The sequence below is a fragment of the Ornithodoros turicata genome, chromosome 1 (genome assembly GCF_037126465.1).
Source record: "Ornithodoros turicata isolate Travis chromosome 1, ASM3712646v1, whole genome shotgun sequence".
Taxonomy (NCBI): Eukaryota; Metazoa; Arthropoda; class Arachnida; order Ixodida; family Argasidae; genus Ornithodoros; species Ornithodoros turicata.
The window spans coordinates 76584107-76612068 of NC_088201.1; the positions used below are offsets into that span (position 1 = coordinate 76584107).

The following is a 27962-nucleotide window of genomic DNA, read 5'->3' on the forward strand; positions in this document are numbered from 1 at the left end:
TGGTTCGCCGGTCAGTGGGGGTCAGCGCCTTGTCCCTTTGCCGCCGTAAACTAGTTTTGCCAGTTCTCCCGGAGAACTGGGGATTGAAGGAGCGGCCGAATCATTACCGAGCTTCTGCTCCTAATAAATTACAAATGTGCAAATTACGTGTGTGCAAATAAATGAAATGAAATAGCACGTGGTCCCACCAACAACCTGTGCGCAACTGACCTATAATGCGCTCGAGGACACGGGGGCATATTCAGTCGTACTTTCCGTATATCATTCGCGAAGTATATTTGCTAGTTGGCAACTGTCATAATGCTATGATAACCATTAGCTTAGTTTTGGGCACACGAGGAACCAAGGCTGGAATTGACGTCGACTGTTATTAAAACGAAAAAAATGTACATCAGCATCTTGGGGCATCGTTATGTTCACATATTGGCTGAGGATCCTCCGGGCGGCTTCCTAGCTCCACCATTTCCGGATCCAGCAACACCAACCTGTTGAAAATATTTTACAGTATAAATAATACACACGTGCTACATACAACAAACAGCATCTTCAAACTATACAACAAAGTCACTCTCTAGAGTGGTGGTGCGGTGGGTATGAATACACCATATTGTCATCCTGCCTTGCGTGTGCATGCAGTACGTTAGAAACGAATTCAAGTATAGCAGTGCGGAACTGTGTATGTAATCATGCTAATTATTTTCAGAGTATGCGAAATGTGTCTCTTAGTGTATAAACATATACCGAAGGCAAATTATACAGGGTTTGTGTACGGCCGAGTATAATCCACTTTTAGGCAATGACATCTACGTACATGCGTGAAACAAATTGATGCTTAACGTGCTCTACCTTTCATGTCCAATGAGACAACCGATATGCGTGGAATAACAACGGAGTAAATAGATACGAGACGGTTCATGTCGGAAGCCGTGCTTCCAGAGGAAGCAGCCAGAAGAATCACTGAGGCCGTGCTTTCGCGCATCGTCTTCAGCGTCCGCCCAACCATTCCACCAGCGCCACTACAATACCTGCCCCTTTAGGTCGAGAAATAACGGTCAACGGGACGACCGATCCTCAAGGGGTATCGGCGTATATTGCCACCTGTCGGTGTTGCTTCACTCGAAGGAGCGATAGCTTGTCCACCCATTGGTGATTGAACACTCAACGACGTATGACGATTTCCCTCGTCCAATGGCGGGTACTCCACTTCGGGGAATGAAGGAAATTCCAGTTCCTCAAGCACAAGATGTCGATCTGCCGCTGTCTTTGACAATTCGCTTTCTCACGATTCTAAAGATTTTCTAAGCTTAATATGGTCTTTATGTATCCGATGAGTCTTTCCATCAGCATGCCGCACGTGGAAGATCACTCTCCCTTCGTTTCCAATAATGTTGCCTGTTTTCCAGTGACCTTTTCTCTGTGGGTCAAGCATTCACACGCGTGAGTCATTTGCAAACGATCGGTCCCGTGTCCGTTTATCATGACAACGCTTTTGTCGTTCTCTGGCATCTGCATCCAGCATTGACGTGGGACTCCAGCAGAACTCCGAAAGAAATCTGAAGGAGTGCGAGAAACTCAGTCATTTCTGTTATCCATCGGCGAGCACTCACGCATCTTCAACACACGTCCAAGTGTAAAAGACGCCACAACGAGTACACTCTTAAAACTGAACTTCACCGCATAGCACGCTCCTAACCAACCATAATCTCGAACGATATCGTTATCTTTCCTGGTTTGCTGAAAACGGGAGGCGTACGCCTTTTTTGTGACAATTATGAACAGCATAAGTGTCACAAAGTAGGCTCCGCCCCACGTTTCCAACAAATCAGGGACGAGAACGTTGTTATTCGGGATGACGGTCGGCAACACTCTTAAAACAGAACTTCACCGCATAGCACGCTGTTAGCCAACCATCATCTCGAATGACATCGTTCTCTTACCTGATTTGCTGAAAACGGGAGGCGTACGCCATTTTTGTGACAATTATGCGCTGCATAAGTGTCACAAAAAAGGCGTACGCCTCCCGTTTTCAACAAATCAGGCCAGATAACGATATCATTCGAGATGATGGCTGGCTAAAAGCGTGCTATGCGGTGAAGTTCTGTTTTAAGAGTGTAGGAGCGTGCTATGTGGTGAAACTCATTTTTAAGAGTGTATAATTGCAATGCTCCACAGGGACGTCTTCAAAGACACTACGACAGTTATCTGCGACCATGGCACAGGGTTTGACAGTGCTTAGCCATGTGGGCCCAAAGCAAAACCGTCCTACTCGAGTTTATAGCCATCTACTATCCTGTCGGCTGCGCACCAATATAAGAATACCGTTAAGAGCACCGTTCCTAGGAACAGAATGAGACTCTGTGCCCCTTAGCTCGCTCCTTTCTCTCCCGTGGCCTCTTACATAAGATACTTTCTGCGAGCGACCGCATTCATTGTGGGGCTACACTGGCGACAGAATAGCTATTTACGCCTTACCCATCGTTCGTGTGGCTGACACTGAAGAAATTTCATGTAACGTTGTGGCGTTACAGTTTGCTGCAAGGTTATAGTAATTGAATCAATGTAATTATCTTTAAAGGCTATAAAAACACCAGTGCCGGGAAAGAAACAAAAGGACGACACAACACACAGCACAGAGCTGTGTGCTGTGTCGTCCTTTTCTTTGTTTTCCGGCATGGTTTTTTTAATGGCTTTTAAAGTATGAAATATCAAACAACCCAATTTTTAACCATTTAATCATCTTATCATTTTTAATTATAAGGTTTCAAAGATTCAACTACAATTTAGAAAAATTAATTTGAAACTGTATCATTACCCGTTGGTGCCTACACTGGCTCCGTCCAAACTTGTAATGCAATGTGGCCACAGAAGACTGATGATGTGGTTCATGATCTCAGTTGTCTCGCGATGTAAACCCCCAATTATTCTTAAGACTGATGACAAGCGTGAGCAAGTGGCGTCCGAAGCGCTTATCTACAAATATTTCGTTATAAGCACCCGTTCGCTTTGCACCCCCAATCACAGCATGTATGGCCCAGCAAGCAATGAAATTAAGCAGACATACGTCACGTCTAAAATTAAGAGAATATGGCGGAATGCATGAGGTGTCATCATGTGTGTCTAATCCATCATGTGTAGAAGTGTCAGAGAACAATGCAACAGGAGGGTACCCAATACTCCTGAGCATAGCGTGACCATCGGACGTGTGGCGAGAGCCCTTCCTGACGTGTGAAGCGGAACACCCACCTGACATGGAGGACACCATGGTTCTTCACGGAACTATACACCCGCCAACAGTCCTACTTGCATAAAACCTCGATTTGGAGATTCTGCACCTTTAGTGATGAAAACGGGAGGCGTACGTACGCCATTTTTGTGGCATTTTGCCGTTCGTAATTGCCACAAAAATTGTGTACGCCCCCCGTTTTTATCAACTCAAGGGAGAGAACGTTGTCATTCGGGACGATGGTTGGCTAGGGCCGTGCTATGCGGTGAAGTTCTGTTTTTAGAATGCAGGACTCTGTGAAGCTGCCAACAATGCAGAACCATTCCAGCCGAAACCAGTCAAAGGTGTAGCTAGATCCTCTTAGATTTCGCTGAAAAAGTCGGTGAGTCTGTAGGATATAAAGTGTTTTTGCTCAAGATTTTGTTTCAGGAGCGTCGGAGGCGCGTCGAACTTGGGCCAAACATGAAAAAGTGTTGTCCGTTCAGCGCGTCTTTCTGACACACAGAGACGGCATTTCTGCACCAGACAAAAAACTATGTACAGTATCGCAATAGAAAGTCTAAAAGATCAGTACAAATTCCGTTTAGCCCCGCCTGCTCAATTGTCGCAAAGAAGAGCGCACAGAAGGTGCGGGCAGAAGGGGAAGTGTTCCGGCCTCTTGTGTACCTTTATTTCCCCCGCTTTGACATTGATGCTGGTGACAACCGACTTATCACAAAGGAAACAAAACAATCGTCTTATCACATGAAGGCAAAACAAATTAAGGCGGTGACATTTCCTCCTTAGACGCAAATTTCGCGCGCGCTTCTCTGCGAAAATCAAGCAGGCGGGGCTAAAGCGTAGTTTTTACTTTTTTTTCCGACTATTTCTGTTGAGATATTGTGCGTGGTTTTTGTTAGCTGTGCGATTATCCGTGGAGGAAAAGTGAGGTTCGCTTGGCAATTTCCAAAGTTCTATCCCGCATAAAATAAGTATCCCGAATTAGAAATTGTGCAAAGCCTTCCTGAATGCTGGCAAAAGTCTTCAGAACGTAATTTAAGTCCTACAATCCCCTGGCGAGTCGTCAGTTAGAATTATTTAACACTTTAGGTGAAACACCCTGTATATATATACATGGTGTTTCTTTTTATCTACAACAAACTTTCATAAAAATGGGAGTTGCCTTAGGACGCTTACTTTTTTTCATTGGATTACTCCGGAGGGCTGCTACTACAGAACCGTATATTTTCTCAGTTATTGGAGTAATTAACAGAGATATTTTAATAAACTTTTTAATTATTGACTTTAGGGAGCACATTGCGATATTAAAGCCTGGTGTCCACTGGGTGTGCCCGAGGCACTGATGAAGCACAAAAGTAATCACAGCGCGCAGACCTAATCACAGACCTAATTATTTGACCGCTGTCGCCTACTGTAAACCGCAAGTGGTCTACAAAAGAGCGTCAGCGACGTTGATATCTTCGACCCCACTAACGTCACAGAAAAACGTCGTACGCGATGTAGGGAACCCTTATCGGGGTATGTTTCACGATCTTTGTTTCGTATTTGTTTTTCGCTTCCTTTTCTTCCTTCATATGTTCGGAGTCGCTCGCCGTATCACTCCTCTCATTCTGCTGGGCACGTCTCTTACCCTTCCCCGGTCACTCGCTATCTCGTCCCTGCGGTGAACGGCTGCTTCTGCTTTCGCTCCCTTCAAGGCCAAGCTAGCGTGCTATCTTCTGCGTTACGTACGCGTTTACCGTGCACCTGCACGCTTTTCGGATTTCGCCACTTGTGTGGGCTCGTCCGGGCTCTGCGCCTGGGAATACCTACGCTAGTCGGTCCACTGCTCAGGAGGTCAACTGCTGTCCCCAGCCCCCACGGAAGAAGCATTTGCACCAAGCATAACTGAGCCACTCGGCAACGGTCCTGTCCCGCCTTGGGACCGCAACACTCCTGACTCTCGCAGCGACGACGGCTCCCTCGTGGCTGACCCCGAGTTCAGGATTCCCACTGACGACGACGGTTTCCAGCTCTCGCGCCACCAACTCAAACGTAAGCGTCAGGCTGAACGTCGCGACAGCGATACCAGCAACGGAACTGTCAAGAGTGCACGCTCTGTGACAGTGGCAAGCTGCCTGACGGTGTTGTTCCGCCCCACTGTTCAAGGCGACAACGTCGCAACGCTCCCTGTGAAAGAGCTCGAGGAATTTCTCAACTCGGAAGCACCACATCAACAAGCTCTTATCTCTCACACGCCTGTGTTCCATCAAGGTCACTGCCTTCCCTCCAGCATCACCAAGTGCTTCTATCGGAGTGATACGTGTCATTGATATCACGCTTACCGAAGCTGAAATCAGCAACTCGCTTCGCTCATTCATCCCAGTCGCGAATGTTAGACGACTTGGAAAAAACGGTAAATCCGTCAAAATAATCTTCTCCAACGGCCCTCTGCCCCATCACGTCCATATTGGCATTGTAAAATTCCCAGTGAAGGCCTACAAGGCCAATCCTCTACAGTGTCACAAATGCTGCAGTTTTGGTCACTCAAGCTCAGCGTGCGAGCGGGAAATTACGTGCGTGATCTGTTCCGACAACCACAGTGCCAACGAGTCCCCTCGCAAAAGCGATGTAAAGTGCATCAACTGCGGCAGCAACCACTCTGCGCTGGACAAGAATTGTCCAGTCAAGCAACGAGAAACAGCTGCTGTGAGATACAGCCTCAAGCACAAGGTAAACACCCGCACAGCTCGCAAAGTGCTCCGTAATAAGCCACGCAGTGAAACAATCTCAAACGAGGTCTTGAGTGGACCCCCTACAACAACAGGCGCCATTGCCGTTATGAGTGACAACACCCGAAAGTCGGAAACCGGTACTACACCAGGCTTCTCCTACTGCAACGCCGCGCGTGGCAAGCAGAGACCTGAGAAGGTCAACCAGGAATCACCTCATCATTCACCAACTCAACTAGGATCGCCCCCCAACTCTGTTGCTTTGAGACCTCCAACGTCTGCACCTTCAGGCATGAAGAGCAGAGATGCGGCTTCCAAGTTCTCGCGAGCGACTAATGATCCATCGCTTTCTGCTCCTCGCGACCCCGAGTCCAAGTTCAGCACCATCAGGAACTTCATCCATATTGCCTTCACCGTGCTTAAGGAACTTGTGGAATGTACTTGGTTACCTGTCGGTCTTCACTCTATACTATCACTAGTTCTTCCCCTGGAGACCACCCTCATAGGCCTGTTTGGAAAATAAGCAGCCCGCCACTTCATCTCGTGAGGCAATGGTCTCACCACTGAACCCTGCAACCCACCATGAGTGATACCGCATCTGCAGCACAATTACAACGCACCTCAGCATCACCGCCATACCAGGCCGCCGCAACAGAACTACATTCCAAGCCTCTTCTCCCATTGCTACTAGTACTACAATGGAACGCTCGCAGTCTATCGAACAAGACCCATGACTTACATCTGGAAATCGCGCAGCGCAGATACGACGCCCTGCTCATCCAAGAGAGCCTCGTCGACTCTCAATTCAGACTTTCGCCCTATGCTGCTTATCATTCAACGTCCAGCCAACCCGACGGCCGTCCACGTGCCTCTGTGTTCGTTCGAACGGACATCGTACATTCGCACATCGACCTCGCTCACCTGTGCTCCCCGGATGTCGAGTTCGCCACGTGCAAGCTACAGACCAAACGACGAGAAGTCACTGTGATCTCTTTCTATCGCTGGGGCCACAAGCCGTTCCCAGCAGACGTTTTTGACCAACTCCTTCGGATCTGCCCCGGACCTCTCATCCTCGGTGGCGACTTGAATGCCAAGCACACGCTTTGGGGCAATGCAAAAAACTGCCACAACGGAATCAAATTCGTTCACTGGCTGGATTCGACCAGCCTTGTCCTAATGAATGATGGCAGCCCCACTTTCCACAGGCCCCCCAGCTATCACAGTGCAATCGACGTCACTCTGTGTACCCCCGGCATCGCGCTCCAATGGGTAACACAGCCAGACACTTGGTCATCGGATCATTACCCGATAAAGATGCTTCCACCACACTCCACCGGCCAACAGCTCCGCCAAGTCAGCCTCATCAATTGGAATCTCTTCCGTAGAACACCCCACACTCCTGTGCGAAACAGGCGACATTCTCGAGTCCATCAAATTGGGAGCAAAGCTCTCCACCAAGAGAGTCCCAGTATCACCGAAGCAGCCACGCCCCGATCTCAGGCTGCTTCGTCTACGGGCTGCTAGGCGTAGAGCCCAAAGAAGGGTCCAGCGCACTGGCTCCCCACATGACATCGTCACCCACAAGAATATCTCTGCTGCATTCCGCAGGCACGCCATTTGTCTTAGGCGACATCAGTGGCGCACCTTCGTTTCTTCCCTGACTCCACATACGCCGTCGTCCAAAATTTGGGCCATTGTCAAGTCAATCGAAGGTACACTAACAGTGAAGAGACCATTGGCGTCCTTGGCCCTTTCCTCCAATCAAACGCTTGCCGATATTGCGGAGTCATTCGCTGACACCCTGTCAATCGTGCCCTTACCCGACAGTTTCCCCACTGCATCTCGTGCAACTACGCCGCTCCCGCTCGGACTTGAAGATGAGCTCTTCACATTCAACGAACTATGCCAAGCACTGAAGAATTGCCGACGCTCCAGTTCCAGCGGCAGCGACGGAATTAGTTACATGATGCTTCAAAATCTAGGCCGCCCAGCCCTCATGAAGCTGTTAGGTGTCCACAACAACATCTGGACGTCTGGAGCCATTCCGCACGACTGGAAACAGGCCAAGATCATTCCCATCCCGAAACGTGGAAAACCGATCACCAGCGTCACCAACTTCAGGCCAATCGCTCTGCTCTCCTGTGTGGGGAAGGTGTTCGAACGGCTGGTGCACCGCAGGCTTACCTGGGCTCTAAACAGAGCTAACGCGCTTCCCCAACACCTCTGCGGGTACAGGAGACGCAGAGGTACAGCTGATGCTCTCACCGCGATCACAGCTGGCATACAGCAGGCCACAGCAAAGGGGTGTCTTTCTGTCGTCCTCTTCGTGGACGTTAAACAGGCATTCGATCATGTCTCACACATATCAATATTCGATCTTCTGTCAAAGCACGGCATCACCGGACGGTTAGGTGCATGCATACGAGACTACCTGTCGAATCGCACCATGGCAGTAGCAATGGAAGGCGTCACCAGCACGACCAGGCTCCTCCTTCGCGGCGTTCCCCAAGGCGGTGTCCTTTCGCCTCTGCTATTCAACCTGTCTCTCTCCGACATTCACCTGAACGTACCTGCTTCACCCTGCTCCCCAAACTTTCTAATCTACGCAGACGACATCTGTGTACAGTTTCAAGGTCGCCAGAAGCCGGCCCTTCAACGTTCCGCTCAAATAACGCTAAATCACCTACACTCCACACTGTCCACAAAGGGTCTAGAACTATCCACCAGCAAGACATCTGTCTTGGTTTGTGCTGCACCGGGTAAACACATCGGCAACTCATTCCCCACGCTCTCCCTCGACAACACGCCAGTCGCCATAGTCAAACACGCCCGCTGTCTCGGGATAACTTTTGATTCCCGTCTACAGTGGGCACAGCAGGTCAACTCCCTGGCTGCCACCTGCCGGTCCCGTATTATAATTCTGAAGCACCTCTGCGGGAAATCGTGGGGCAACCACCCCAGAAGGAAGTGCTGGTACTCTACAAAGCCCTCATTCTTAGTCGCCTGTAGTATGCGCACCCCTACAGTGAACCATCTACAACCGGGATGCAGCTGCTTGAAAGGCTCCACCGCCAGGGGCTGCGGCTAGCACTAGGGCTTCCCAAAGCCTCTGGGACTGCTGAAACGCTTGTCGAAGCTGACGACCTCACTCTTCATCTTTACGCCGAGGAAGCTGTCCTCTCCAATCTCGCTCGTATACACCGAGCAGACACTGCTCCAACTTTGTTTTCTCAACTCAGGAAATGCCGCTCCACCCGAACTGGCAGGCTCTGCAAGGAACTAGCGAATAAGCTTCCTAGCAAGCGACCGCCTAACACTCCCTCACCCTCCCCTCCGTGGACTGAATTCTTTCCCGAAGCTTCCACAACCATCCGCGGACTCCGGTCTAAGAAAGCAACTGCGCCGACCGCTGCCTGTCGCACTGCCTTGGACTACGTAGCCTGAACCTATCCACATCATCTCTACATTTACACCGACGGATCCGTCACTGCGAAGTCAGCATCGAGCGCCTATTTCATCCCAGAAAAAAGCCAACGCTGGTACGGTCGACTTCGAACCTCCTCTCCATCCTCCACCACCGCCGAGCTGTGCGCCATTCTCCACGCGTCTGTCGCAGCCACCAACACTGGAGAAGCAAAAGCCGTTCTTCTCACTGACTCCACAGCAGCCATCTATCGCGTCATGGACCTTGACAACTCAGATATCCTAACCCGGTCCATCCGTGCCGCTCTACGCCAAGCCTCTGAACAAGGAGTGACTATCAAGCTGCAATGGGTGCCTTCCCATGTAGGACTACCAGGCAATGAAGAGGCAGACAGGCTAGCCAACCTCGCCCACTCCTCACCGGCACGGTCCTTCCCAGTCTCCACAGATCGCTCAGACAAGGACTTTATCAAGCAGGTCGTCGCATCTAGACGTGCGACCCACTGGCCCCCTCCATGTTATGCACGCTACCCTCTTCCCTCAAGAGCTCTTGACCGTGCAACAGCCACCGTGATGCATCGCCTTCGCACGGGCACCGCGCACACATTCAGCTGGCTGCACAACTTCAACCTTTCGCCTTCCCCACTGTGCCCGAGCTGCAACCTGCAACCAGAGACTGTTGACCACATTCTTCTACAGTGCACGGTTCTCCAGCAACACAGGCTTAAACACGTCCCTAACCTCGCCAACAGCACCTGGACTGCGAAGGATATTCTCCTCGGCGGTACAACTCCGGCGGAAAGAAGCCAGAGAATAGTTGCCTTGGCTGCCTTTCTTAAGGGCTAAACGCATGGAACGTTTTTCCGACGTTTTCAGGACGCGCGCGCGCTCGGCGTGCGTGTGACCTCGTAAAAACCAGTTTTTCAATGCGCGCGGAGGGCGTACGCCGAAATCTGTCGACTGCAGATATTCGCGCGCGTCTGGGCGCTTTTTCCGAGAAGTAGACAGAACCATGGCCGTCGTCCGGCATACAAGGTGGCGTATGAGCAGCTCGCATAAATTTTTGGGACCTTATCCATCACACTAAATTTACGTGAACATTTTAATGGTATCTGGAATGAAGGAACGCAGGAACCACAGGAAAGAAGAGCATCGGCACGTTCTAACAGATATTTGTGGTCGACGAATATAGCAACAGTGGCACGCGTCACTCGCTCCGTACACGTCCCATGCGTTTCGGGTGGTCGCCTCGCTAGCGTTTCTTCGCCGCGTGTGCAAGGCCATGGCGTACGCGCGACGTTTTGACGCTGAGATGCGTTTCGCCCTTTAGGGAAGCAAACCTGCTCCTGCGCCTTTAGAGACACATCCGCGGTGGCCTTCGCCTAGGTCCCCTCCCACTCTTCTTCGCCACCAACATCGTCACCATCTCCGCTCATCAACCTTTGCTCCTTATCTTCTCTTTTTTTTTTTCTGCGATAGTCGTGACGTTGCCCGCTCTGGGGTGGCCAAATACGGCAAGCAGGGACATTCATCACCACCACCACCCTTCTCCGGTGCGATAAGCGCTGATATGTAGCGGTGAGGCACAAAGCTCCTTGCAAGCAAAAAATAAAACAAGAAAACAAAGATCGTGGAACACACCGCGAAAAGGGTTTGCCTGAATTGCGTGTGACGTCTTCCTGTGTCCATGTACATACCGTGTATTCACACGAGCGCCTTTTCTGACTGCGCAGCGACTGAAGGAGGAGAAGCGTAATCACCCAATCATCCAACCATTCGGTCGCGGGCGGGGCTTATCGTACAGCGGAATCTAGGAAGCGCGCACGTTCTTATCTTATTTTTGGCGAGATATGAAAGAGCCTTGTGCAACATCACTGCGCTCGGCAGCTCCGTCCGTCAGAAAGAACCACGCGGATAGTTTGTTCGCGGTGCACAGAATCTGACGACTGACGCGCAGAGCCTTCCGATAAAAAAAGAAGAATAAAACAGCCACCTTCTGTTGCCAATGTGACAAGCTCTTTTGTTTTTATCTAATACACCTGGTAGAGCAACACTCGTTTTTGTGGAAACTTGCCAGTGAGCAATACCGAAATGTACCATGGAAACATGCCATGTGAGAACAAATCGTTTTTGAAATGAAAAAGAGACACCTGGATGCCGAAGCAACGGTATGTATGTACACCAAAGCACGTTCTGGGTCCTCATATTCACGGTGTAGTCGTTGTATCAGTTAAGAACGCGTTAATTATTAATAATGAGTTGTCTGCATGCTCGCATTCCAAACCAAAAGGTATCAGCTCAGGATGCTGGTAGTTTCGTTTAAAAACGAGAAAATGCGCGAGCAGTATGTCGCACGCCAGGTAAGCTAAAGGGGCTCAAAATTTAATCCACGAGCCAGCCACTGCGGAGGTCGCGCATATTCATAGTTGTCTTGCATCATAAATTAACCCTGTAAATCTATAATATTTTAGGGCTGTAATTACACAAGCTTACAGGAAGCACCCTGGGTTCGCCATCACGTCTTGCAGTGCGCTCGCGGGAGGCCACTGTGTGCATACATTGTGTCCTTACAACCATCAATGAGGACGAACAGTTGTAATAAACGGAGCCAGTTTTCCTCGGCCATCCATCGCGGCGACAAAGTTTGGGAACTGCCACAGCGCTTCAAAGTAACGTGTTTTGAATCTGGATAAAGCTAGTGCTAAAAATGCAACATATTGACGAACTTACGTTATAGCGTCTCGCTTTGCCATAGCATTATTTCGTAATTATTCACTGGGGGAGCTTCTTATACAACGCGATATGCAAAAAGTGCGAATTCGTAAATTTCGTTTTGTCCCATAATTGTATATGTATGAATGGAACGGTAACGTACCCCCCCCCCCACCATCACCCCACCCCCCACCCCAAAAGAAAAAGAAAGGAAAAAATCAGGAAAGATCATAAGGGGGTTGTTTGAGTGGGAGAGGATCATTTCTAAGAGAGGTTCTTCTCCCGTTCTAATTGCACTACCAACGGTGCGCGTTCATGGTGGTGAACGCTACCTCGCTGTGCCACCGGTATACGCGATGAACGTTTTACTGCAATGAGTAGTGTACGAAGGCAGTAGACACAAAAACATGGCCTGTCCAACGCCTAAAGCAATGGGGCCAATGAAACACAGGAATTCGAAGCTCCCAGAGGAGGGGATCGTACCTGAACCATCCCATTTCTGCACTCTAAAAACTTCAGGGCATAGCAGGCTATGCTCCAACCATGGCCACGAGCGATGGGGTCATCGCTTCTGATTCGAAGAGAGAGGAGGGCGAACGGTTGTTTCTGTCACTTATCATCATATATCCGAATATATCCGAATATATCATATATCCTATCATATATCCGAATTGACACAAGGGAGGGGGGCAGGATCGGCTCGCCGTTGTTTTCCACACAGAAGTGGACGTCGTCACGACTTTAGCAAAAAGAAGAAAAGAAGCAAGCCGGATGGAGGATAGAGTTGCGTAGAGGGTGCATGAGTTCGTTGGGGGGAGCAAACAGTTAGATGGATCTTGGAGCAAGACCTGCCTTCTGCAGAAAGAGGACAAGGTTTCTTGCTTTAGCAGAACGTGCAGCATAACTACCACACACACACACACACGCCATTGAGACAAAAAGGTGTACGCTCCACTCTGTCTTCCAATCAGAAGTGAGCCAGGGCTATTATTCGCGGCAATGGTTGGCGCAGAGTGTGCTATGCGATGAAGCTGTTTTTACTGTGCTCTAAAGGTGCGACCTTTACGCCACAGCGTCTCTGCTTTACATCACACTCATCACCGTCACACTGCTGCGGCGTCACGGTAGAAAACGAAGACACACAGCCTTCATAGCACTCTCTCCTACACTCTTTCCCGCTCAGTCTTATCTACGAACGCTTTATGCATTTAGAGGCATGTTTAAGCGCACATAATTCGAAGGAACCTGTTGCAGATGGGTTACGGAAAAACGATCACTGGCTAGTATAATGTCCCGCATATTCATCTCTATACTCTCCTTATGCGCTTTGCTATGCGGAGCAGAATGTATTCAAAAGCGGCCGCATCCATTCTTAAAACCTTGCGGTAGGCACATGGGTCCTCGTCTCGTAGCTCCCGTAGAAGGCTATTTTACAGACCGTGCTCTTCCCTCAACACCCATTCTTTCGTCCATATCTTCCTTAACCACTTCTTTTCATGGCAGCATTCACTATCGTCAATCAGAACAGCAAAAGCCATCAATTTTCGCTTTCTTTCGTTCATCGCGTACCAAGCGCCGTGCACATAAAATTAATGCTGCAACCTTCAACCGCAGTGCGAACGTTATCCCCGGCATCTGAGCTGACAGCACATTGGAACACTATCTGTGTAGGCATTCCAGAGGGGCGTAGCCTCAGCACCTTATCATTTACCCTCTCGCTCCTTCAGTCGCTGCGCCGTCAGAAAACACGCTCGTGTGAATACACCACAGCGCAAGGGGTAGCGTGGTGGTTCTGCGCCCTGCGCGAACCTATGTTTTGTGCGTGCGCAGAACTACCAACGTTATCCTTTACGTACGCAAAGGCGATGGTGTACGCTAGACTAAAGCTCTCTAATGTTGCATTGTAAAGAAGTTACATTTCGATACAAATCATGAGAATACGATAGTGGAGGATTCTTCTGCTTCGAACAGCATGTGACACTTGCCTGTAACGGGAATACGAAGCATGGAACGAGGTTTATTGTGAGCAACGTCTATTTAACCTTTCAATTGTACCGTTCGCTTGGAGAGTTGCGACATGTCAGATTATTACACCCGCATGGGACGAACATTGTGTGATTGCTGAAACGCACCAGCAGCGAACGTACAGCTCCCCGCAACCTTATCTTGAACGCCGCTTCGCGTGGCGGAGGAGGAGGAGAGACACCCTAGTGGGATTCAGCTGAACTATTGGGAGAGCGCGTTTCGGGCTGTTCCACTCAGCCGCCGGCTCTAAAGCGAAACGCACCGCCTCCGAAATACTGTCGCCACCGGCACACTCGCTCGCAAGACCTCTGATTGGCTGCGCATTATATGTATAAATATTTGGATGCTCATTGGTCTCCAAGAACTGGCGTCAGTTTCCTTCGCGCTGATTGGGCGAGAGTCATTTGATTGAGGCGCGAGTATCCAAACGGTCGGTCGAACGGAGGAGAAAGAAAAACGACGGAGGAGACATCACGACATCACGTCTGTCCGGCCACGTGTGTTCCTGCGTGTTCTCTCGGACTGCAACCGTTGTGTACGCAGACGCTAGCGGGTAGTTTGAGGGTTTTGAATGTTTTAGATTTAGATTGTGGCGAACTGCTAATGTGAGAACGGAATGGCACATCCACCTGATCATCACAACAGCGGGAAGACGAACATGACATGGAATCCCTGCACCTCCAAATGACGCAGAAATCGTCAGAGAGGAAGTCTGCACTCTTTCTGACGTACTGCAGGTGAACGGTAAGACAAGTTTGATTACTTTTTTGCGACCGAAGGAAGTAATGCAGGTTTATCACGTTAAGTGTATTACGTACAACATTTACGAGTCACTCGGTACGTTAGCGGCGTTTCATTGTGCAGTGCAGTGCAGTGCCGTAACTTGTACGTTTCTGATATGCCGCTAATCAAATTATGTGTGGTTATGCTAGTTGCCCCTCATGCACGTCGCAGCCGTTCATTCACTGTGATCTACGAACATTTGTGACAAGTGCGCTTTGGTGTTCAAATACGAAATCAAGATCGATTGCCTATCATAGCAGTGATTTTCGTGCAGAGTTACGGATCATCAATAGATTTTTTTTTGTTTCAGTTCTCCCGCTGCCATGGGCAACAACGACGCACATAGCTCAGCATTGGCTTCTGAACTGCCCTTCGATGTCGAAGCACCTAAAGCTCCAGTGAAGCCTGTTGCAAGACGTAAAAAGATATGTACTGTAGCTTTTTCGAGGCAGTTCCCGAGGACAAATAAACTTGATTTGTCATACACCATCGGCTTTTTGATTGTCTGCTTTGGGACAGCATGATCGTTGCTCTACAGCTAGCGCCGAAGACAAACCAAACGGACGAGGCTGGGGGGTAGGGGGGGGGGGGGGACGAGAGGAGAGACGAAAAACCCGAGGAGAGAAGGGGGAGGAGGTTGAGAAAGGAGGTGGGTCTGCGCATGCGCCCCAGCTTTTTTCCCGCGCTGCACCTCGGAGACGCTGTGAGTGGCTCCTGGGGATCACGTGGTTTGGGCGCCCGCCATGTTCACTGGACCATTGCGAAAACGTGAGCTTCCGGCGGATGGCTCCACTCGCGTGTAGAGATGTTTGCAGTGTTTGGTCGTTGCTCAAACGGCTCGAAGGCAGGCGGGCGTTGCTTTCCGAAGACGCTGTTATCAGGATTGCGATTGTTTGTGTTGCTTATGTGAGATGTACGCTGGATGATATCGGTAATATCGGCGATATTCGAGGCATGGCCGCGTTGACAGCTAAGAATCATTATGTGCACCCAAATGGATTAGCAGTGATGCTGTATCAAGTCGAGACGAAATAAACGAGGATGAAACAACTTTATTTTGTAATTGTGATTGTGAAGTTTCATCTCCTTGTGTGGCGATGCTGTACACCATTGCTGATGGTAACATGGTGAAATAAGGATAGAAGTACATCATGCATTTATTTGACTAAGGAAATAATGAAATTAAATCAGCCGTACTAGGTGCGAGCGGTGATCTCCGCATTATGACCTAGGGCACGGAAACGGCAATTGAAACAGGACAACTTGTGCATTTTCATGTCGCTACACCTGCGAGTGTTCTTGACAGCCAATACATCCTTGCATAAGGAAGATCCGCATAGATATAACCTATAGTCTGCATAAACTGCTATAACGTTTAACATAAGACTTCAGAGAGAAAAGTAACACACACAGTTCCAAATGACTTGGAGCTTTTCACCCGGCGACGGCTGAACGCTACCCAAACTGCTGGGCAGCATCTCAAGGCATGGGCTAGTCCCGGGACGGTCCGAATATGTACAAGGATGTATTGACCATCAAGAACACTTGCAAATGTAGCGACATGAGAAGGAAACGCACAAGTTGTCCTTTTTAAATTGCCACCTACTATACGGCTGACTTAATTTAATTATTTTCTGAATAAATGTGGGACGCACTTTTCTCCTCGTTTCACCTTATTATCATCAGCAATGGTGTAGAGCATCGCCACAGAAGGAGATGAATCTTCCTAATCACAAAGCAAAGTTGTTTTATCCTCCCTTATTTCGTCTCGAGTTGACACAGCATCATTGCTGATCCATTCGGGTGCACACAATCATTCTTAGCTGTCAACCGCTATTACCGATATCATCCAGCATACATCTCACATAAGCAACACAAACAATCGCAGTTCCGATAACAGAGTCTTCGGAAAGCAACGCCCGCCTGCCTTCGAGGAGTTTGAGCAACAACGGGCACCCCTACACGCGAGTGGAACAGACCAAAACGCACTCTCCGAATAGTTCATCTGAATCCCACTAGGGTGTCTCTCCTCCTTCTCCGCCACGCGAAGCGGCGTTCAAGTTAAGGTTGCGGGGAGCTGTACCTGGTGTACACACATATGCACTCGATGCAGTTAAGCTAACTCATCGACAAAGTGCCAGAGAAATTTACTCATGATATTCTGAAATCAGAGAAGCCCCGCTCCGTAAATTCTTCATTTTTGGCTGCGGAATATTCCGCAAGAGATAAGAAATTGCCTTGCGCAAAAACGATTGAGGTTGATTCACAACGCTGAGATTACGGTTGCCCTTGCGTGTTACGTCCGCTTACAGCGAATCATTGGAACGGAACACGCTTTCGTATGGAACAAAGGCATACATGATACACGTAAGACGCTGCACGCAGCTGCAAACGCAGTAATGCCTTGAGAGTGTTCACGCGCGTGAGGTCTGTGATGTGAACATCCCCTAAGGACAGCTCGACTACTTCAGAAAGGACTATACCGTAATTTCACGCGTATAAGACGCACCGCAGATAAGCCGCAGGACGCGTTTTTAGGAAAGCTTTGAAAAATTTCCTGCAGATAAGCCACACTCGCAGATAAGCCGCGGACAATACGAGACGACTGATTTGTGCGACAAAGGAGACCATAGAGAAGGCCATAAACCCTGTGGTCCATGCTCCGGGGTCAGCTCTAGAGTTCTACCAAGATCGGATTGTGACCTTGTTGTGTGTTTTTCATGGATTTATGGGTCAGTGGTCTTCCAGAAGACGCGAATCACTGTCACCACTTTCGTTAAAGCTGCTTGGGGGACCTGTCACTGTACGTGCATCGGCAGGGCAGTGCTGTTCCAGAAACACTATCGGCCCTTTCGTTAAAACCAGCGTATGGGGAAAATACCAGGAAAAAATAGCCATCAGATAAGCCGCACCGGTGAATAAGCCACAGAGCGCCCCTGAGAAAAAAAAATCGCGCATAAGCCGCGGCTATTACGCGTGAAATTACGGTACATTGAACTCCACGGAAGGACTGGACATAAAGACCTCTTTCCCCTGAAGCCATTGCATGACGGGAGGAGTCCACAAAACAAGTACCGTGTCGGGCCCGTGGCAGACGAATTGTCAGTGAAAAATGAGACCTCGTGGATACTGCACGCGCCCTTGTCACTTCACACTATCCTGATTACGTCACGCGTCGAATGTCACGCCACCCCGCTCATGGCTGTTCTTTGTTTCCTCGTTTTTGTAAATTTGGTTGCGCAGTGTGTAGACACCGTACAGCGAAAATATGTTGCACGGTGGCACGAATTCGAGGAAATGCTAAGTGCCACTTTCGTTCTCCTTTAATTGCCCGATACTTCCCTCCAACGGCAACCGATATAAAGACATGTGCTTGAAACACTTCTTTACATGATATCCGGGGAAGAAAGCGCCAACCAACAAGATAGTCCGAGAACTTACCCATTAAGTATTTTTTTTACTTATTCGCCATTACTTATCAATTGCAATATATGCACTGGATGGGGGGATACTCACATCTATGGGGCCAACGGTGGGACGTTCCATCTTTCCCTGCGGCTCTTCAGCTGGAGAGGTCTTGCCGGGTGGAGTGCTGAATGGTGTCACGTATTCCGAAATCGCTTCCGAGTGGGGGGCGGAGCTTAAAACAACAGGTGACTTGACATGTTCTTTTACGGCAGCAGCTGTCGTTGTCATGTCTATGGATGTTGTGCGCAATCGCCACTTCTGGAAAGGTGCATAGCAGATCCTGTGAGGAGTCATATGGGGTTCGGTGAAGAATAGATCTCAAGAACAACAAATGACGACAGAACTGCATACAACAATATCGATATCTTCCCTGATTTGAGGAGAGAACAGGGCTTACTCCTTTTCTATATTGTTAACATGAATAAAAAGTGTGACATAAAAGCGTGCACTTTTCATTTTCGCGAAATTAGCAGAGAGTACAATATCCTTCCTCTTTGTTTTCTTGCGTCCCCGGCACGTCCAAGACCCATTGGGAATGATAGTTCGACAGGAGGTAAAGTTCAACTGGGAATGTAATATGACATGCACTCACATTATGCGCTTGTCGTGGAAATTGTTATTTAAACTTATGCAATGAAAGAACAGCGTCATATTCTACTAAAGGCATGTCATGCATACCGGAACTCTTCATGCGTCATCTACCACAGTATAGCATCGTTGTAAGAGGCAGTGCTACTAGGGGCCTATTCACCTCTTGAGATTTCCACTGTAAAATTGTCGTTAGAGTTACATAGTCAACTGTTGTATGTGAGGACTATTCCCAATGACCTAATCCTACTGATACAGCTTTACGGCAACGGGGTTAAGTGGGAAGCAGCCTTGGGAAGGGTCACGACTTTACGCATGCCAAAAGAAATGGATTATGAATATCTAATGTGACCACACAGGTATAGCCAGTCGTAGAACGGTGAGCGGCTTTCGCCGCTTCGAAAGTAACGGGGCTAGTGGCGGCTCTCGCCCTGAATTATTCATTGCATCTAGTCCCTGACGTCAACTTTCTGGATGCCGATTGTCTTGAGGCTAACCGGTGGATTCGTTTGCCTCCGTCTGATCGTTGTGCCGCTGCTGCTTCGTTGATGTGAGCAGACGGTGATTTCACTTCTTGAATTTCCAAAGCGTTCAAACCACTGCCGACCTTCTTGTTGACGCGATGACGAAGGAACGCACTGTACGGCGGAAGGGTCGAAGAGTAAGGGGCAGCTCTCAGTTGGTGACGCTCGACGCGACGTCGTCAGCGGGCGGCGGAAGTAGACGCGCATTTCTGGCGTGGGAAGAGGAGAGACGTCGAGCCAAAAAAATTGCCAAGCCAAACTCCTTTCACGACGTCGCGACAGCTGCCGAGAGCGATATACTGACGACCAATAGGGTGACACAGAAAGGCCACGCCTCCTGATTTTTCGTCTGCTTTGGACGACCTAATGCCGCTGTGGTGGGAACATGAAAATCGTGCACTGTGACGGGGCGGCGGAAATGCTCCTCTACCGCTCACGACGTCGCGCCGGGCGTCGCCAAGTGAGAGCTGGCCCTAAACCGAATAATGTTCTTTATTCCCTCCTCAGATTCCCCGCGATGAAAGGTGAGCAAACAAAATATTTCATGCATATAACTGCCTAGACGTTTTGAGCAAGGGCCTGACCTTGAACTGTACATAGCGATCGTTGTAGCTATTTGAAATTGCGGCGCCCCCACGCCACGGAACGTCGCTGAAACGCAACCAAGCTCCGCCCTCTCATAGCGCGCGCAAAGTGTATAGCGATCGTTATATTTCTACCTCCTAACCGCAGGTTAACGTTATGCGATGACGAAAAGCGTTTACATGGAGATGCTGTGGCTGTTAGAGGTATGAGGCGGCAGCGGGTATTCCGCTCACCGAAGGATGACTTATGTCAACTTCCTAAGGTGCAATATATGCAATGTGCGACGAATGCAGAGGCACTCTAGACCAGAGAAGGAAGTGCCTGCAGGCCAACAGCACTATCCATGAAGGAAAGGTACCTACGTTGATTGAAGTCATGTGATGTCATCCAGTGAAGTGTGAAGTGATGTCATCCAGTTCGGAATATATCAAACACTCATCATATTTATCAGATACTTCAAATACTTACATCGAGCTTCGTTGAAAACAACAGTGGAACAATAGCAATGTTCATGAGGGTTTTTGGGGTGTTGTGAAATAAACAGCAGTAGTGAGAACACTGAGTGAACAAAAAAGCACATCCTATGCTGTACCTCCTAACGATGTGTAACGGAGAATGGTGCATTTAATGCTGCAGGATAAATAAAAGGCTGATTGATGCCACTTTCCGGTCCAGATAAGCCTCCTTCGGCGTAGATGATGCCCTCTTGAGGCGCGCTTATTCGGCTCATTTGCACAACAAAAAATAATAAAATAAAATGAAATGAAATGAATTAAATAATAAAGAAAACTCCTCGTAACTTGAAGCACAGAAACATTTCGAAATCGCTGACACCTGGAATAGCTTTCGACTACGACGGTCTTTAATCATGCCATCTCAGTTTTTTCCTAAAACTCCTTTAATTAATACATTAATTATCGGGTCTTAGGTAATTAGTCATCGAACACTGATGCGACCGGCTAGGAAAGATGCCCGCCAGGCCAGGTATGTTAGATGCCCAAACGGCATATCTGCGGCTCTCAGATTTTTAATAAAAAATCTGTGGCACCTGCTGCTCGAGAGATTCAGGACCGTTTCGAGGCATCATAAATGTTACTTCTGGGATAGGTTATATAAATTTTAGCGTGAAAAAGGAACGCCCTCCAGCTTTAACTTCGCTTTGCCCCGAGTTACAGTGTACGGTTAACGAAGATGTTCTCTATGACATGTACGAGAAGTAAGCTACATACCAAATTCTAACAACGAAGATCACAGTCCAGAAGAGGCTCTGAAGCAACAAGATGATGGTAACGATGATGGAGAGCAGTATGTTCTTGCCGAATACTTTCCTTGAGGCATAGCGCCACGCAAGCACCATGATCATTACATCACCCAAACATGACACTAGCGTTACCACCATGCGGAGCACGTCAGTCTTGTTTTCAGGATCCTTGAAGAACTCGGCCACAGGCTGAAAGGATTACAAAAGACGCGAAGTGTTGTCGGCATTGCTTTTTCTCTACGTTGTGGGTACTATAGACCTCTATTCGTACCATAATCACACCGCAGCCATTTTGTAGCAACTGTCGCGTCACGATGCCGGTTTTTCCGTGGGATCTGGGCGCGCGACGGCTCAGTCCATTGCTAAGGACGTGCGATATGTCATATGCCACGGCGAAGTTGCCAAGAATCCGACGGTACTACGTTCCCGGCTGTTAGAACAATTGTTCCGCGCATTTAAGTGTTGCCTACCACAAGTTACCAAAATAGCAAGCACTGCGAAGCTCCTGGCTGACAGCGATTGATTGCCGTGTGGACTGAGTTCCGCCTCCGAAAGAAACGATTGAGTACAAGCATTTCGTCCATGACTGTTATCATAGTTCACGCGCGACAACAGAGGCAATTTGGAATCTCGGCACGAAATCGTCTAAAGTGAGATGCCGTACACGCAACCTTTGAACGGGTGGTCCTCGATATTCCCGGTTGCGAAATTTCAAACAACAAAAATCAAGGAGAATGCTCGATAGCTTCGTTTTTGATATGGCGTCTTTTAAAAAGACATCTCTATTCAACGACTGAAATTCACGGGTTTTGGATGTCTGTTCAAGTCGTTTCTAGCGAACGAAGGCCACATTTGTTTTAGCGGCCGTTAGGCTTAACAGGGCTGACACGACGGAAGAGCACCTGTCTTAGTTTAATATTATGTTAGTCCAAGTTCAGTGTTTGCATTTTGATGTCCAGGTTAGTCTAAGTTCGCTGTTGGCAGTTTCCCGGCGCGTCAGTACATTGAAAAGCAGATTAACATTTATTCACAGTAATTTATTTCAGCAACGGAGATTTCGATCGCTGTATTTCAAAGTACACCCCCTTTGAACATGCTGCAAAGGATCAAGGCAAAAAAAAAAAATGAAATAAAAATGGAGGTAAGTCGAGGTTCGGATTATGGAGAACATGGCTCCTGCAGCAGAACAGTCGTGTTGATACTACTGGGATATAAAAATAGGAAGCTTCGCGAATCGGTTTTGCAGCTGTCTGCTAGCTATTGCGCTTCATCGGATATAGCCATGATTAACAACACAACAGTATTGACAACTTGTGAGTTACCACAGGTGCATGATGAAGGTGGTAATGAAGCGGAGACAGGCTTGCATCTGGTGCATGACGATATTACTGACACGTCACTTGCAGTCCAGCTGCCACCAACAGGTATGACAACGTGATGTTATAATTTTAGTATTCAACTATATTCCACTTTTCATGGTCGCTCTCATGCAGACATCTTGACACCACTCTTAAATCTGCCCGAAACATTAAAACCTCTACTTTCAAGGTGGAAAACAAAGGCCACCATTCCGATTATCTGCCACCTCCCAGTTCAAGCTCTTTTGCTGTCCAAACAGTGGATCCTACGGATGGGGCGGTACAAGCTTCACCGTCTGATATAGACATTAAATTAATTCAGTCAATTTGCCTCTTCCACATTTTTGTTATTGTTAGCTGGATTACTGCTGGAGCTACAAACCTTTCTGACACCCAGAAGCTGAGGCGCAGAAGTGCATGTCATCAACGCCGATTGAGGAAGGTGCCTTTACTATCAGTGAATGTTTCATTGAAGAAGAGCGCAAAATTCATGTTAGCATTGTCTGTGCATATTAATTCACTGTCTCTGTTCTGAGAGCTAAGAAAAAGGGGAACTATATGTGTGTCACAACTTCACGCTGGATAGTGGTACTGGAGTGGCACGTGAGCTAAATTGTGTGCATTTTAAAATATTTGTGTTGCACTTGGTACATTACTGTAGTGGGCACTACCACATTAATTACATTTTTAGAGTGTCTACTGCACAAATATTGTGTGCATACTACATACATGCTGTTCCCTAGGCAAAAATACCTAAGCAGTGCCGTGTTGTCTTTTTATCCGAAGTCCATAACCTTACTGCAGAATTATTATAATGCAACTATGATTATCCATTTCTTGTCATTAAACTCATTTTGTTTCCGAAGTGGTGACCAACACTGAGGAAACAAGCAAGAGAGGGAGTCTATTCGGGATGACGAATAGAACAGTGGTTGATGAATAGTTCTTCTCGGGCACATGGCGACGAAAATCCATTGAGTGCCCTGCCAGCACGAGGGGTTGAACGTGGACCCTCCTAATTACCGATCAGGACGTTGCATTTCAGGCACTCAGTGACTGTTTCATGAATTACTGTTGGCTTTGTCCCATTGGCTCAAATGCTGTGGCTTGTGCTATGCTCGTCTTTTTGTGTGTTCCAGCCTCGGCATAGTTACTTTCGATCAGGGTAGGTACATTTCATTTAGACACGGCAAGCAGAAAGCAGTGCTTGCTGAGCATACTTGTATACATCACAACGGCAACCAATTATTCAAATTCTTCTGAACTATTTAATCTTTTGGAACTGTGGTTGTCCAGCCTGTTATTGAAGCTTTATGTGATTCCATTGTCGAGATATTTGGAGATTTCTGATCCTGTACAGATTCTTTTTTTTTTTAACCTGTGCTGTGCTGAGGTACAAAAAGACATATGTCAATTCTGCATTTGAATATAGGAATAGTTTGTAAGCACTTTCTGTGCTGACATTTATATTTGCAATAGTTCCCAATATTGGCTGATTGGCGGAAAATGTAAATAAAGAGATTTACTTGCTGGCCAAAGAATACACAAGTGTCGTCTTTTCTATTGAGACATTCCCTATTCACAAGACGTGATGGTACAGTCTAGCATGTCTTTTGCCATTCCACATATTTGTACTGCTATTCGTGTCCATAGGGAAGAATGTGCATCACCAGGAAGGTACAGCATATGCATAATACATTATTTTGGTATGCAGCCAAATGTATGGGTCAGGGGCTTGGATGACCCACCACAAAAAGTATGCCCGGGCAGACATTGACGACGCTTAAGCAAGCATGTTAAATACTAAGTGCTGTGTGCAAACATTATTGCTGACCACTGATGTCACCCATAAGGACAGACATGTAAATTACCTCTATCACTTTTGCACCCCGTGAGCTGAGTTGTGAGCTGAAATATCACTGTAAAGCAGGATATAATTCATGCACTCTTTCAAACAACTCAGGGAAAAGAGATGCTGACGCCGAACCTGGTTCTTCTGAAGACCAGAGTCCGCAGAAGACCTCACGTTGGACTCCTGACGTCAGCACCTCTTCCCCCCCCCCCCCCGAGTTGTTTGAATTCGTTCCTAATTGTGGTCTGCCTCGGCCATTTCTCGTTGTTTACGTCATGCACGATGTTATATTTTTGTTTTCCATGAAGCAAAAAGAGTGCACCCTCCCTCTTGCCCTCACTCTTCAGACACCTGAGACAACATTTCTAAGTGGCAATATGTACACTGGCACTCCTTTTCTGTCTGCTGCAACCACATGGCTTTCGAAGATTTCGTGTGTATGTTGTTAGGCTACGGTGTTTATTGAAAGCAAAATGCACATGTTAGACATGAGTATAGCAGCTTGTAGCATGCTACGCAGCATGACATGGGAGTGTGCGATCCAAAGAAAACTTCTGGAAAATGCACAGAATCCCAGCGAAAGGCTTAATATGATTTGTATTTTGTTTTACGTCGCTCGTCGCTCCATAATATAGTCGTCGATGTTACACATCGATAAATCGTACGCAAAATCTGTCCCGTAGCGTTATGCGGTTTCTCATATACACAGCACGCTTTTTTTCCTGCAAAAATAAGACGGTGACGGCATTTTGTTGCTGAAACAATATCCTCCGATATTTGTCCTACATGTTGTGCATAAAAGGTTGCAAAGTTCTACCTGCAACCTCACTCTCAAAACAGAACATCACCGCATAGCACGCTGCGCACCAATCATTGCCACGAATGATAGGGTCATCGCTCCTGATGCGGTGAGCCAGGGGGCGTGTGCCTTTCTGTAGCAGTTTGGATATATGATATTTTCTTCTGCCACCGTTTTACACCCTTTATCAGACGCTAAGTTAACCTAGGTGGTAACTATAGAAGTTACCACCTTTTCACATCCGTTTTTCTTTGAGTGTACACGGCAACTGCTGTGAAGGGGCTAACGCAAATTTGAGTCGATACAAAGTTTTCGAGCTCACAAAACACAAACATTGAATTGCAGTCACAACATCACACTGAGCTCGGTTAACCGACGACTTCGCAGCTGCCGCACTGTTTACTCATCACGCAACCCCGCTGTCCGCCATCTTCAAGCAGAGCAGGAAGACGCGAAGCCACGAAAAGCCGTAGCTGTAATCCACTGACAGGTACGAAGGCGCGTACACGTCACAGTGTTCGATCGGGCACATCTACGTCATAAAACATGGCTGCGCCCATGTGTGTTTCGGAATGAATAATTTATGTTTTTTTTTTTGTTTTTTTTTTCTTTTCACGTGATAGTGTAACGAAATCGGAGAATAAAGGTGTATAATGGGGAGAGTTTGATATGGACTTTCAGAATATATCAACCGTTTCAATTGTTTACGTAGCTGACCTTTAAGGAGGAGGGAAAAAGGAAAGCTTGATCTGCGATTTCTTTGGAGCTTTAATTACTAACGAAGCGACGGACGAATCATTCCGTCATTTTTGCGCCACTGTCGAGCTAGTGAGAAGTAGTCAAGTGCGTTCCTTGAGTAACATGGTAACAAACGCAAAGGAACACGTGTTTGTTACCATGTTGAAGAAACACTTCTTTCGTCGTGTTTATTACCATGTTACTGTCCAGGTAGCGTCATCTTTCGTTCAGAATGGAGAAATTTCCGCACGTTTGTGTCCCTTTAACACAACAGATTTTGCAGTGTGGCGCTGACATTACAGCTATATCAGACGATGGATTTTTTCTTGTTTTTGTCTTGACATGGTTCCTTTAGCTGTCAGTTTCATTGTTTCTCGTATACACTGTTCTCACGTCGGATAAGGTATCCCCGTTCTTGAATATCTGAATATTCCTGTCATATATTGCAAAACCCTTCGCAATTCGCAAATTCAAACGCTCGCGAACATTAAAGGAACCCGAAAATATCTACAAAGATTTGACACTTCGAAAACTGTGCTGGAATCGCAACCTTTATCCTAGCAGTTGATTGTGCAGGTAACTGATAAGCATTTGAAGTGTGCTGTAAAACTGCAGCAAAAGTATGACTGATATCGATTTTGTCCAATGCCGATCTCGGGCTAATCGCGAAGTAAGCAAATTAACAGAAATATTTTCTTCACGAAATTTAGCGGTCTCGAGTATGTGCCCTGCGCAGATTCGCGAGAAATTGAGGAAGAGAATTTCCAGAGTTTTTATTAACTGGGAATATTTAACTCTCGCAGAGAGGCTTGCCCATTAGTGCTGCAGATAAGAAAGGAATGGTTGCACGATCCCGAGTGGCTATTGTTACCGCGGCTGCCTTCTGCCGTCTCGAGAATGCTCTCGCCGACAACAGCCTTGCTTGCTCACCCCTTGCATGATGCCCCTACCGATCTCGTCTCTGATGCTTCCGACATTGCCCTGAGAGCAGTTTTACAGAGAGCTTCAAGGAACGTGGACGCCGCTCGCGTTCTTCCCCAAGCCACTCCGCATAGCCCAGCAAAAATACAGCACGTTTGGCCGTGAACTCCTTGCAGTTTATCTCGCCATTCGCAATTTCCGATATTTCCCCGGAAGGCGCATTTTCCACATATTGACAGACCATAACCCTCTGACTTACTCCATCCACTCCAACAAGTCATCTCTCACATCACGCAAGCTGCGCCACCTAGCTTTCGTGTTGGAGTTTACCACCGATCTCCGGCACATCAGCGGTTCTCAGAACTGTACCGCGGATGCCCTGGCCTGAGCGTCGGTCTGTCCGGTTTCGTCGTGCCCTGCCCCAATTAATTTCCCCGTAATTAACATCAGTGCAGGAAGAAGACCCCGGTCTCCTAGAGCTCCGTGCGCCCTCCTCTGTTCTGGACATTCAGGATGTCTCACTGCCGCATACCTACGTCACCCTCGCCTGCGATATGTCTGCTGGCTTCCAGCGTCGTTATGTCCAGCAACATTTTCGCTTTCAAGTTTTCAAGACCCTCCGTTTCACCTCGCATCCGGGAATACGTGCCAAGCAATGTCTCGCTTGTGCTCGGTACATCTGGCCCCACATTAATTCCGACATCCTACGTTGCACCTGCTCCTGCCTGCATTGAAAGCGAGCTAAGATCTGTCGCCAAACTGTGTCACCTCCTCAGCCGTTTCCAGCATGGTCACGTTGATATTGTTGGCCCCGTGGATCCCGCTGCCTCATCTCGTTCGCCGACAGATTCACTCGACGACCCGAGGCCAGGGATGGGCATAAATACATTTTTTGAGTATATAGATATAAATACAAAATACTTTCTTGAAAGAGGTATTTAAATACTCTGCATAAATACTTTTCAACATGAGTATTTAAATACAAAATATA

The 27962-nt window shown here is 47.9% G+C and overlaps 1 protein-coding gene across 1 annotated transcript in view; it reads right to left on the bottom strand.

Moving 5' to 3' along the window:
• Window positions 1–349: 349 nt before the first annotated feature.
• Window positions 350–27962, bottom strand: part of LOC135401115 (uncharacterized) — a 39388-nt gene continuing 11775 nt past the window's right edge. Inside the window, exons 3-5 of the mRNA XM_064633315.1 lie at window positions 21272–21492; window positions 18394–18625; window positions 350–485 (exon numbers count right to left, since the gene is read on the bottom strand). Of these exons, the coding sequence (XP_064489385.1) occupies window positions 417–485; window positions 18394–18625; window positions 21272–21492 (522 nt within the window). The 3' untranslated portion in view covers window positions 350–416. The remainder of the gene's footprint in view (window positions 486–18393; window positions 18626–21271; window positions 21493–27962) is intronic.